This window comes from Trichomycterus rosablanca, chromosome 20, assembly GCF_030014385.1.
Source record: "Trichomycterus rosablanca isolate fTriRos1 chromosome 20, fTriRos1.hap1, whole genome shotgun sequence".
In the NCBI taxonomy this organism is placed as follows: Eukaryota; Metazoa; Chordata; class Actinopteri; order Siluriformes; family Trichomycteridae; genus Trichomycterus; species Trichomycterus rosablanca.
The window spans coordinates 12,745,558-12,759,772 of record NC_086007.1 but is presented as its reverse complement, the minus strand read 5'-3'; the positions used below and the strand labels follow the sequence as shown (position 1 = coordinate 12,759,772).

General features: G+C 40.5%; 1 protein-coding gene across 1 annotated transcript in view; it reads right to left on the bottom strand.

Moving 5' to 3' along the window:
• The window catches only part of nf1a (neurofibromin 1a), a 128,762-nt gene extending 114,547 nt beyond the window's left edge, over positions 1–14,215 (bottom strand). The window contains exons 1-3 of the mRNA XM_063017245.1: positions 14,075–14,215; positions 3,265–3,408; positions 1,959–2,042 (exon numbers count right to left, since the gene is read on the bottom strand). Of these exons, the coding sequence (XP_062873315.1) occupies positions 1,959–2,042; positions 3,265–3,408; positions 14,075–14,134 (288 nt within the window). The 5' untranslated portion in view covers positions 14,135–14,215. The remainder of the gene's footprint in view (positions 1–1,958; positions 2,043–3,264; positions 3,409–14,074) is intronic.

Genomic DNA, 14,215 nt, shown 5'->3' with positions numbered 1-14,215 from the left:
ATGGAGATCTTTGAATACTGTATTCCTTCACGAGTTCAGTTAGGGCGCATGAGATGCGGCAAAACTTATATATTGTTTCATTAAGCTTCTTAATCACAGAGATCTTGGAATACTGTATTTCTTAGCGAGTTTAGTTAGGGCGCATGAGATGCGGCAAAACTTTTACTTCTATATTGTTTCATTAAGCTTCTTAATCATGGAGATCTTTGAATACTGTATTCCTTAGCGAGTTCAGTTAGGGTGCATGAGATGCGGCAAAACTTCTATATTGTTTCATTAAGCTTCTTAATCACAGAGATCTTGGAATACTGTATTCCTTAGCGAGTTCAGTTAGGGCGCATGAGATGCGGCAAAACTTTTACTTCTATATTGTTTCATTAAGCTTCTTAATTGTGGAGATCTTGGAATACTGTATTTCTTAGAGAGTTCAGTAAAGGCGCAGACGACGCGGCAAAACTTCTACTTCTATATTGTTTCATTAAGCTTCTTAATCGCGGAGATCTTGGAATACTGTATTTATTAGCGAGTTAAGTTAGACCACTGCACACTTCGCTGCATTGGGCTTGCGTTTTTTGTGGTTGCCGCGGCACTGATACCAAAAAAAGCTTCACATGTGAATGCGCCATAACGCTTACCCCACTTAGTTTACATTGCTTAGAATTTCATTCATTCATTCGTTTTCTTATCCACCTATCCAAAATCTCAGCTTTTCAATGGGTGCAAGGCACACAGTAACACCCTGGACGGGACGCCACACACACATACACACACATATATTCACTTACAGGGCAATTCAGTGTCTCCAATTAACCTGACTGCATGTGGGAGGAAACCGGAGCTTCCGGAGGAAACCCACGCAGACACGGGGAGAACATGCAAACTCCGCAGGGAAAGGACCCGGACCGCCCCGTCTGGGGATCAAACCCAGGACCTTTTTGCTGTGAGGCGACAGTGCTAGCCACTAAGCCACCGTGCCGCCCCTCGCTTAGAATTTGAAGTAAGTTTTGAGTGAATGTGTAGGTTAGAATCTGGGCTCATTCTGTTATTACTGTATGTTGGACTTAATGAGACGTGGCTTACCTCTATCCACTATTTTATTTCTGATATAAGTCTGAGCACTTGCTTTGTGTACGGAATGCCATAAACACACGTTGCTTTGTTTAATATGGAGCACTTGAGAATTTGATAATATGGACATAAACCCTGTTTACATTTAGTTTTGTGCCATATTATTATGCCACACAATCTGTTGATAAAATAAAAGAAGCTTAAATGAGATTCTGAAGTAATTCTTCGGAGGAAAATTAATCGTTAGATTAATCGACTAATCGATAAAATAGTCTATAGATTAATCGATAGAAAAATAGTCGTTAGTGGCAGCCCTAACCTGGTCTGCTCTTTCGTTTCCTGTGATGCCACAGTGCCCTCGTATCCAACACATTCTTACGTCACGGTTTCTTTCCCTTTTGTCTGGTACACTTTCTTGCCTTAATTCCTGAATAGTTAAATTCACAGAAAGCACCCATTTAAAGTAGGCGCCAGACAAAAAAAATATTCAGAGAAAAGCAAGCAGCTGTCTTACATCCGTCAGAGCGTTAATAAAATATCTATTCAGGAAAATCCTGTCCATCCCAGTGGAAGCAGAGAAATGCTAACCTAAGATGAGGAAACATCTGCAAAAGTGATCTGCGGAGGCAAGCCCAGAGCGATCTTTCAGGACCTGAAGAGACTACAAGCTTTAATGGTATTCACAGACCTTTCGAGCCTCGGAGCAAGATTAAAAAAAAAATAAATAAAAGAAAAAGAAGTAACAAAAGCACTTTGTATTCATCTGTGTTCAACCAACAATTACTTAAAGGTACTGGAGGAAACAGCAGCTTCACCCTATATTTACAACGTTTTTAAAACTAGTGTGCATGAACGCCTGACGTCACAGTGAAGCCTGCTCGAGTGCTTACCCCTGCCAGGCACTTCTCCAGGGTGTCCAGGATGATGAGCTGCGAGAGGTAGAGGTTCTTTTCGGCAGCTTCCCCGAATATCCGCTAGGAAGAGAACACACGCACATAGACCGTTTCTGAAACTGTAGAATGATCACAGATTGGAAATGAAATATAACATATGAATATAATATAACAGTCAAACCAAAACCATGGCACACCATGTCAGTAAAATGACCCTCATGGGATTAGTTTTATGGTTTCCCAAAATTGGACAGGGTGTGTTCCTGCCTTGTGTGTGTGTGTGTTTGATCTTGAGTGAGTGCTATATCCTGGTCAGAGCTGCAGTGGTTCCAGGTTATATTAAAGTAACCATTTGGAAAAGCTGGTGGGTTTCTACTCAGCCTTCGATAATCCAATAATCACATTTTAATTGTTTTAGTTTGTTGCTTTATAGTTTGTTTTTATAACACCATGTTGTCATATTTACGATATTCACATCAGGAATCAGTGTACAATTACTGACTGTAGTCCATCAGTTTCTCTACATACTTTTTTTAGCCTGCTTTCACCCTGTTCCTCAATGGTCAGGACCCCCACAGGACCACTACAGAGTAGGTATTATTTATGTGGTGGATCATTCTCAGCACTGCAGTGACACTGACATGGTGGTGGTGTGTTAGTGTGTGTTAGTGTGTGTTGTGCTGGTATGAGTGAATAAGACACAGCAGAACTGCTGGAGTTTTTAAATTCCACTCACTGTCCACTCGGTTAGACACGCCTACCTAGTTGGTCCACCTTGTAGATGTAAAGTCAGAGACGATCGCTCATCTATTGCTGCTGTTTGAGTCGGTCATCTTCTAGACCTTCATCAGTGGTCACAGGACGCTGCCCACGGGGCGCTGTTGGCTGGATGTTTTTGGTTGGTGGACTATTCTCAGTCCAGCAGCGCTGCTGTGTCTAATCCACTCATACCAGCACAACACACACTAACACACCACCACCATGTCAGTGTCACTGCAGTGCTGAGAATGATCCACCACCTAAATAATACCTGCTCTGTAGAGTCCTGGGAAAGTCCTGACCACTGAAGAACAGGATGAAAGGGGGCTAACAAAGCATGCAGAGAAACAGATGAACTACAGTCAGTAATTGTAGAACTACAAAGTGCTTCTATATGGTAAGTGGAGCTGATAAAATGGACAGTGAGTAGAAACACGGAGGTGGTCATAATGTTATGCCTAATCAGTGTATATAATACAATAAACATCTCATGAAGACAAATGACCATTAGACAGTTATACAAATCCGAACCCCTGGAACTTACCATATTGTTAACATTTTTGAGGATGTTGGTCAGGCCATTGATGACGATGGAAAACTTGTATTTGGAGATGTTAATCAGGCATTCTTTGTTGTGCTCTGTGCTGACTTTGGTGTGAGTGTTCTGATGTCCTGTTTTGATAGGGAGCTGAAAGAGAGACAGAGAGAAAGAAAAGTGAGATACATTCTCAATCCAACTGTTTAAGTCTGTTTCAGGTTCTTAATGACACCGTCATTATACCAAAACCGGAGCACCCGGAGGAAACCCACACAGAAGAGACCCGGACCGCTCCACCTGGGAATCGAATCCAGGACCTTCTTGCCGTGAGGCGACAGTGCTACCCACCGAGTCACTGTGCCGCCGTATTTGCTGTTATTACCAATAGGTTTGCTTCCACAGCAAAATTAGGTTAAAGTTACATTAACCCTTGTGTGGTCTTGACATTATGTATACTACGCTTGTCCAGGGGTGCTGGAACCTATCCCAGCTTTATAATGGGTAACACCCTGGACAGGACGCTTTAAATTCGATAACTCACTCATAAAACCCATCAAACTCGTCAAACGTTGCACTGTGTGCAAAAGTTCTAACCCTTCCGTTTTAGAAAGTGACTTTTCCGAACTATCTTGCATCCCTTTCCAATGCCTGCAGCTGCCTGTTAAGATCGTTAACCGTGCTATGGCGTGCAGGTCCGGGACGGAACAAAACCGTGCTCGACAAAGACTACTCAAGCCCCATCGACTCTCTCCAAACACACCTCGTAAACTAAAGCAAAAGGAATTAAAGCATTCCAGGGTTTTTTTTCACCTCCAGAGTTTAGCTTCACACCTGCAAGAGAACACATCTGCTAACACACAGAGACGCGGCATGTTGGAACCAGACGTGCTATAGCGGTTGTTCGGAGAGCACACTAGACCCGGCTGTGTTAATGAACCATTTGGAGTTTTTGAGGGGGTGGTGGGGGGAGTCTTTCTTCCTGCTAAACGCTCCCTGATGTGGAATCGGTTTCGTCTGCACTGCTTTTGCATTTCTGGGTCTGAAAGCAGTCTGCATGTGAAATTTAGCAGAAATATTCATATCTATACCAAGAAAACAATGAAAAAACAGCCCAAACACATTATTTGCTACATCCCTAACTGCTCTAAATAAACATCTGTGCCAAAATCGACACTAGCAAAAAGATACAAAGTTTTTAAAAAAGTTCTGAACATCTGTAGCACACGAGCAACTTATTTTCTCTGCTACGAGTCATCTGGGACTCGAAGAGGTCTGGCTGTATGAATGGTTAATGTTCTTTGAAAATATCAGGACGAGAAAAAGGAGAGGCCCATGGGGTTCCCTTTCTCCCTGCTCCTCCGCTGCATAGTCCTAAGGAAAAAGCATGTGGCTGGTCCCAAGACCAGAGAAGAGTCAGGCTTCCGGCACACACACACACACACACACACACATCCCCAGCCCAACCCTGTTGACATCCATTTTAATGCAGGATGCCAAGAGACAGCGAGCACTTTGTTTCCCAGGCACGGTTTAAAATTCCACAAAGGTCACGGACCAATCATTTTCCTTATGTGCACTTCAGCGGGGTCTGCTACTCTCATACATGCTGGATGAATATTACATGGACCAGATATATACGAATTAATTAAAAAAAATAAAAAAACATTCTATTAATCACAATATTCTGTATCACTTCTGTACTGTGTATACAGTAAGGGTGGGCATTTGGGCAACACTGCCAGTATAATATTGTTTATAAAACAGGGTATTGTGTCGTGTTGGCAACACAGTATTTAGTTTTAATTATTAAAAGTTTAAGATTAATAATTTATATTTATTTATTAGGATTTTAACATCATGACAGGACCGATAGTTACTGGCTACACAAGATTCATCAGTTCCAGTCTTTAATCTCAAATACAGTCATGGACAATTTAGCATCTCCAATTCACCTCACTTGCATGTCTTTGGACTGTGGGAGGAAACCAACACAGACATTAGAGGTGACCTTCAAACTCCACACAGAGCAGGTATTATTTAGGTGGTGAATCATTCTCAGCACTGCAGTGACACTGACATGGTGGTGGTGTGTTAGTGTGTGTTGAGCTGGTATGAGTGGATCAGACACAGCAGCGTTGCTGGAGTTTTTAAATAGTGTCCACTCACTGTCCACTCTATCAGACACTCCGACCTAGTTGGTCCACCTTGTAGATGTAAAGTCAGAGACGATCGCTCACCTATTGCTGCTGTTTGAGTTGGTCATCTTCTAGACCTTCATCAGTGGTCACAGGACGCTGCCCACGGGGCGCTGTTGGCTGGATATTTTTGGTTGGTGGACTATTCTCAGTCCAGCAGTGACAGTGAGGTGTTTAAAAACTCCAGCAGCGCTGCTGTGTCTGATCCACTCATACCAGCACAATACACACTAACACACCACCACCATGTCAGTGTCACTGCAGTGCTGAGAGTGATCCACCACCTAAATAATACCTGCTCTGTGGTGGTCCTGGGAGAGTCCTGACCATTGAAGAACAGCATGAAAGGGGGCTAAAAGGTATGTAGAGAAACAGATGGACTACAGTCAGTAATTGTAGAACTACAAATTGCTTCTATATGGTAAGCGGAGCTGATAAAATGTACAGTGAGTGTAGAAACACAACGTGTGTGTGTGTGTGTGTATGTATATACTGTGTATACACACAAACTAATAGGTGATATCTGTTGAGGGTGTATATATACACACCGATCAGGCAAATCATTATAACCACCTTCCTAATATTGTGTTGGTCCTCGTTTGGCTGCCAAAACCACCCTGACCCATCGAGGCATGGACTCCACTAGACCCCTGAAGATGTGCTGTGGTATCTGGCACCAAGATGATAGCAGCAGATCCTTTAACTGCTGTAAGTTGTGAGGTGGGGCCTTCATGGATCGGACTTGTTTGTCCAGCACATCCCACAGATGCTCGATTGGATTGAGATCTGGGGAATTTGGAGGCCAAGTCAACACCTCAAACTTGTTGTTGTGCTCCTCAAAACATTCCTGAAGCATTTTTGCTTTGTGGCAGGGCGCATTATCCTGCTGAAAGAGGCCACAGCCATCAGGGAATACCGTTCCCATGAAAGGGTGTACATGGTCTGCTTAGGTAGGTGGTACGTGTCAAAGTAGCATCCACATGGACGGCAGGACCCAAGGATTCCTAACAAACAAAGCCTATATATACGTATATAAATATATATATATATATATGTATATATATATACTGTATATAATTTCCTTTATATAAATGATTGACTACACCTGTTACCAATTGTTGTCGTGAAACACATAAATTTAATAATTAGAAGGGGTATCCCACTACTTTTTATAGTGTGGTGTATCCAGTTCCCCAGTTGTATCCCCTCTACTGCTGGAGACTGAGGAGGGCCATACCTAACATGCCCTATCCAAAATGTTTGCTGTTGCCAACCGCTTCTTTTTACCTGCATAAGCACAGAGACTCACGCACTGATCTCCATTATTCACAATTTCTGTCCAGTTGCCTTCAACCAGCACTGAGCAGCTTTTGCCCGTCCTTCCTCAGACGTAGTCAATCAGGTCTGTGTAGACGCCCAGCTGGTAGACAGCACAGCTGAGATCCGAACTTAAAGCCCAGCTCCAAGTAGATCTCAGCAGTGGTGGGCTAGCATGTTTTTGGGCTAGCACTATGTCAGCCAGGCACCCCGTATGTATTTTTGATCAAGCACATATTAAGAGAGCCCACAGTAAACCTATTTGTTTCTGTGTTCCAATTATTCAAACCATACAAACAGATTCATATTATATAAATCAACGAAATACCAAGACAGCCATGACATACACATCTCATCAGTGTATCAAATCTTTTGAATCCACCACAAACCAGTTCAAAACAGGTAAATTATTAAACTATTAGATATGTATATGCTTTACCTGTCATGATATAAACTGTACAGCAAATTATCTACTGGTAGACACATTTCTGTAGATGGTAAATTGGTATATATTGTCACATCACGCAGGCCTAGCCATATCCATTTCATATAATGCATAATATGACAGAATGAAGTAGAAATTTGTGTTTGTTTATTAGGATTTTAACGTCATGTGTTACACTTTGGTTACATTCATGACAGGAACGGTAGTTACTCATTACACAAGGTTCATCAGTTCACACAAGGTTATATCGAACAGTCATGGACAATTTAGCATTTCCAGTTCACCTCACTTGCATGTCTTTGTGACTGTGGGAGGAAACCGGAGTATCCGGAGTAAACCCACGCAGACACGGGGAAAGTAGAAATAGTTTTTAATGTAGTTGCATTCAACACCAAACATCCAATGCAAAATTGGTCTGTATTTTAAAACGCACATTCTGTCTTCAATGTAATCAGAACAGTCTACTTCAAAATCTGAAATCTGTTTATTGCTAATATATCACCAAGCTGTATTCATAATAAGGAGGAAGGTCTATCGCTTAACTAATGATACTGTTAATTAGTAAAAAAAAAAAAAAAAAAAAAGTTAGATCATGCTAAGATCTAACTTCATGCATACTTAAGTTGTATTTGGTCCAGTCACTGGTTGGCGGCATTAAGCACAGTCTTAAAAAATGCCGACTGTAGAGAGCTTTAAAAGAAAAGCTAAAAGACCCACTGTGCAAAGCTTTGATGGTACCACAGCAGCACTTGCGTGATGTTGCACGTATATATTGTTTCATTACACTTCTTAATCGCGGAGATCTTGGAATACCGTATTTCTTAGCAAGTTCAGTTAGAGCGCATGAGATGTGGCAAAACTTTTACTTCTATATTGTTTCATTAAGCTTCTTAATCGCGGAGATCTTGGAATACCGTATTTCTTAGCAAGTTCAGTTAGAGCGCATGAGATGTGGCAAAACTTTTACTTCTATATTGTTTCATTAAGCTTCTTAATCGCGGAGATCTTGGAATACTGTATTTCTTAGAGAGTTCAGTTAGACCGCTGCACACTTTGCTGCGTTGGGCTCACGATTTTTGCGGTTGCCGTGGCGCTGAAAGCGCAATTGTGAATGTGTAAACTTTGTTTACATCGCTTTGAATTTGAAGTAAGTTTTGAGTGAATGTGTAGGTTACAATCTGGGCTCATTCTGTCGTTACTCTACATTGGATTTAATACGACGTGCCTCCGTCTAACTATTGGAAATACTTAAAACTAGCACAAAACACTGTGCACTGTGCAGCACTTGCGTGATGTTGCACGTCTATATTGTTTCATTACACTTCTTAATCGCGGAGATCTCGGAATACCGTATTTCTTAGCAAGTTCAGTTAGAGCGCATGAGATGCGGCAAAACTTTTACTTCTATATTGTTTCATTAAGCTTCTTAATCGCGGAGATCTTGGAATACTGTATTTCTTAGAGAGTTCAGTTAGACCGCTGCACACTTTGCTGCGTTGGGCTCACGATTTTTGCGGTTGCCGTGGCGCTGAAAGCGCAATTGTGAATGTGTAAACTTTGTTTACATCGCTTAGAATTTGAAGTAAGTTTTGAGTGAATGTGTCGGTTAGAATCAGAGCTCATTCTGTCTTTACTGTACGTTGGATTTAATACGACGTGCCTCCGTCTAACTGTTTGATTTCTGCTATAAGTTTAAGCACTTTGCTTTGTGTACGGAAGGCCGCTGAACTCCCCGGTGCACACTTTGCCCCGGTGCACATAGTGCAACACACGTTGCACTATGTTTAATATGGAGCACTTGAGAACTTTTTTTTTTTTTTTTTTTAATGCATTTTCTCCCCATTTTCCTCCCGATTTAGCGCACTCCATTTTGTCTTCCGCTGCTGAGAGATGCCAGATTGCATCCGAGGAGAGCACATTGCTGTACATGCCTCTTCCGTCACGTATACAGCCCTGCTCTTCTCGCCCCTGCATTCTGCACAGGCGTCTCTTCCGCCAATCAGGGTCCTTACACAGCGTATGAAGACCCACCCACCCACACATAGTCCGGCCCCCACCCTGCAGATACGGTGGCCAATTAGTATCTGCTGCAGGCACTGCCAATTATGCCCGCCAGATGGCGCCCAGCCGACCGGAGGCAACACCGAGTTTCGAACCGGGGAGTTCAGAAACTCGGTGCTGGTGTGCAAGTGGAAATATCCCACTGCGCCACCTGGGCACCAGCATATGAGAATTTGATAATATGGACATAGACCCTGTTTACATTTAGTTTTGTGCCATATTATTATGCCATACAGTTGTTGTTAAGCTAAAAGAAGCTTAAATGAGATTCTGAATGAAATTTTTTGGAGGAAAATTAATCGCTTAGATAAACCAACTAATCGATAAAATAGTCTATAGATTAATCGATAGGTTAAAAAAAAGTCGTTAGTGGCAGCCCTAGTGTCCACAAAGCTACAAATTTTTTGGTGTAACTACCAGCTAAACAAGATTGTGTACTGTAGCTGGCTAATTATAAGCTAAAATGTTGGACTGACAGTGTGTTTCGAATGACCAGCACAAAACAACAAACAAAACTGACACAGCGACATTTCAGAGTAATGTCAAAACTATTTATTTGCATCGTCTGTGGCATGGGTGAAAAAGTAGCAACTTGCAAAGAGCAACAATAGTGGTTACAAAAGCCCTGATAGCACATTAGCACCAACACAGTGTCAATAAATGCCAACTTGCATATCGTATCACTAACATCACAAATAGAAGGTGCATTTGGCAAACTGAGGGGTCTGTTCAGACGGATGAACACGTCATGTACATCACAATGGTCGGACTGGTTTGGAGGAGACAATGCATTGTATGAGAAGATAATACTGTACTTACTACATCAAAACTACGGTATGTAGAATTATTAGGACTACTGTGTATGTCATGGAAATGCTGTAATCCAAACTTAACACTGTAAACATGCACTACTTGTAACCTGACTACTTTTAGCCATCACCTAATGTTTTTGTCCATTTTGAAACCTATAGAATACAAATCTACCAGCTCCAGTTTCTAAGCCGTCTGAACTTTTCAGAGAAAACAGATTGGTTTTCCATGACCACTCACAGACATCCGGAAGGTCATTGTTTCAAGGTGCTTTCTTGATTCATACTGCTGACATGGCAATACCAGTCACTGATCACAAAAAAGAAAGCAGGAAACCCACACAGACAGAGACTAAAGAGCTGTATCAACTGCTATTTATGGGTTAACCTCTTCAGAAGTAAAATGACTCTGGTATGCATATCATCACAGTCATAACATATCTTATCAGTGCATTATCCTATGACCCGAAAGAACCCCTTAATTAAAACAAATAGCTCTGAAAGGCGAGAAGAGGCACAGGCTGAACATGAACTTGGCCAGCTTAGAACAAACGTTCAAAGTCTTCTGATTTAGAGAGCTCTAAGCTTGCTTAACAATAAACAGAGCAAATCTCTCATTATACTTTCATCAAACTGCTATGAGCCTTAGGAAGCCACTAAGCCCCAACACAAGCGCCACTGAAAAGCCAGCAAACTCACATGTTTCCAGTAGCAAAGTGACTCCATGAAGTTGATCAGAAATATCAATTATATTACACCTAATCTGGCCTGGTAAAACACAACAAAGGTAGAATGCTCACACCTGGTTAAGATATTTCAAGTTTTCTGCAAAGCCAATGTACTGTATTAAGCTATATGAGGGCTAACAGTCAGGGGTTATGTAGACCTCAGACTATCTATAAAACATATTTTATATGTTTTGCCCCCACAGAGTAATTTGAATAACATAAATGTTAGGGCCACATCCAATACACCACTAAACCTTCATAATCATAAAAACATGATACAGTAGACCCTTGACTTAAGAACCGTTTACCATACGAACATTTTGGGTTACGAGCGATTTTTTTCAGCTTAACGTACGAACAAATTTCGGATTACAAACCGAAATTCGCAAGTGAACGAAACGTGTGAACATTCGGACAGCAGACGGTGTTTTTCCGGTGTTTTCTTTTCTTATTTTGTAAAATTCTATATCAAAATAGCCCCAAAGAAGGTGCAGAGAAAGCGTAGTGTTGAGAAAATGAAAAAATCTATTACTATTATTAGTACAGTAAGAAAATTACTGTTGTTTCTGGTAGATACATTTTATAAAAAAGAATGAAATTTATTATGGTGTATGGTACAGCACACGTACTGAAATGTGATGTGTTTTTTATGTACAGTACAGTACTACTGTGTTTTGTTTATTATTGTTTATTACAGGAATGTCTATTCTATAATTTAAGATTTTAATAATACACTTGTATTTATAACAAAAAAGACAGGAAAGGTTAGAAAGGTTAGGTAAGGGGGTGGTTTGGAAGGTCTGACACAGATTAATTTTACATTATTTACATTATTTCTTATGGGAAAAATAGGTTTAACTTATGAACATTTTGACTTAAGAACAGTCCTTCGGAACCAACTAAATTCGTAAGTCAAGGGTCTACTGTACTCCATTAATATTTAGTATTTAATACTACAATTAAATATTTTAGTATTTGCCAAAATAGATTTCTCTCTAAAAAACACTAGATTGAGACACAGTCTACTGTAGAAATGATATCCAATATTATCATAGTTCTCCTAATATACGTTTTTGTGCATGTTTAACCTAAATAACATTTACCAGAAAGCATGTCAACATTATATAGAATAATAATTATGCATAACACAAAATCAACAAAAAAAAATCAACAGAACTCAACAGACTGACCAACACAATGCTAACCAGTGCTAACTCTTTAGCCAACATAGCATGCTAATCAAACAGTGATATGGATTTGACAATATTGTGACAAGTTGTTTTCCTTTTTTGTCTTTAGCATAAAGTAACGTCACAATGTTTCACGTTTGACCCTTATAATGGTATGAATAAACAACATTCACTTAATCAAACTGATAAACCGTAACTCCTCTTTGTTTAATCACACAAAAACATATACAATGTGGCTTCGTAAAACTGAATTAAGAACTAGATTACGTCCGTCATTCAAAAATAAGGTTGTAAGGGATGTAAAAGATACTAAAACTAAATCTAAACTCTAAACATTATGCAATACAATTTCTCTTTGGATTTCTACATTCTCTTCAAACAAATAATAGCACCAAAAGAGTGATTGTGATTAGTTTTAGGATCGTTTGGGTCTTTTGACCCAAATTCAAAGCATAAAACATGTCACGGACATTAAAACATGTCAAACTAAATCATTTTTTGCATATTAGGCTAGTATCAGCCATTACACATGTACTGATTAATGAATTAGAACGATCCAGTTCACAAAATATTGGCGGAGGTGGTGTATGGGCAGTTGATACGTTGATATAGATGGAAAGGCCATGTATAAACTAGCTGTAGTGACAGTTGGGTACAAATTAAGTATACCTTTTTGGATTACCTTGATTTATTTCTATGGTATATGGTTTCTTGCTACCACTGTTTCGAATAGTGAGGATTCATAATTTTAAAACAAAGATTGAAATGCATTGATTTATACAGTACAATATGCGATATGGTCACACTGTTCTATATAGGGTTGCCAACCGTCCCGTAAAATACGGAATCGTTCCTTATTTGGAGACTAAACGCCGCATTCCGTATTGAACTGATAAGGGACGCGCTTTGTTCCGTTTTTTATCAATGGGAGAGAAATGCTGCAGATTAGACTGAGACAGGGTATGAAACAGAAGGAAAATGCTGCTACCGCGGGAATTAGAAAGCGTTTGGTTATTATTTTAAGTAGTTTTCACTTTTAGTCTTAGTAACGCCGTGTGCGCAGGTTAGATCAGCATAACAACCTGTTATTACTCCGCTGTTTGAGTAGCGCAGTGGGCAGAGCGCATCACGCATATTTTTTCGCCCTAGGCTCGAATCCGGCTTATGGCGAAACTAAAGTAACACAAGCAGGGCCGGTGCTAAAGAAAAAAATGTTACATGATGTTCTTTATGTTGTTTTGCCTAAAATATGGTTCTGATTTATTAGTATAAAGAATGAAAATAATAAATGTTAAACAGCCTAAATAACACATTTTGATATTGTCGCTGGTTCAAGCCTCACCACTGCCAGGTTGCTGCTGTTGGGCCCTTGAGCAAGGTCCTTAACCCTTAATTGCTCAGACTGTATTACTGTATGCTGTCCCAGTACTGTAAGTCGCTTTGGATAAAGGTGTCTGCTAAATGCCGAACATGTAAATGCCATGGCATCATGAACATGAAAGATAAGAGTATACATGATATTGTGGTACATTCGTGCCAAATCACCCAGCCCTGGCAGTTCTATTGCTGTGGCTGCTCATGTCAACACAGTGCATGTCTGCTGCCTTTGTTTATATTCGGCCACCCATTGAGGGATTTAAAATCATATCAGATAAATAAATAAGTTAATAATAAAGATAATTTAATATAAATTAACCAATTTAAAGTATTAATATAAGAACTTGAAATAAAACCCTTGAAAATGAGCGACAGCCTAGAATATCAAGAACTCACACACTTAGTGTGTACTAAACTACTAACTAGTACGTCAAACGAGTACTCTACGGTTAATACAGCAGTCCATGCGTACTAAACATAAATACTAACTAATTTGATAGTATTGGCTTTGAACGGAGGACACCACTAGCAATCTATACCCTGGCTGGTACAGCTTTATGTGTGATTATGGAAGCACCCCAATCCTCAGCTCAGTAAACACACCGAACGTTCCCCATGCAGCAGCAAGCAGATCACTGTTAATAACTCTGACTTTAATCCAGTACCGCCATGATCAGCTCCATTTCCCCTTTACCTGCTCGTCGAATCGGTTAATGACGGCCTGCACCCACTCCAGAGGCTTGTGAGCCGCCATACTCAGGCGGATGCAAAGTGCAGGCGCTCCCCCCGCCTGCTAGTCCCGATCCGATCGCCTTCGTCTAATGCACTCCACCGA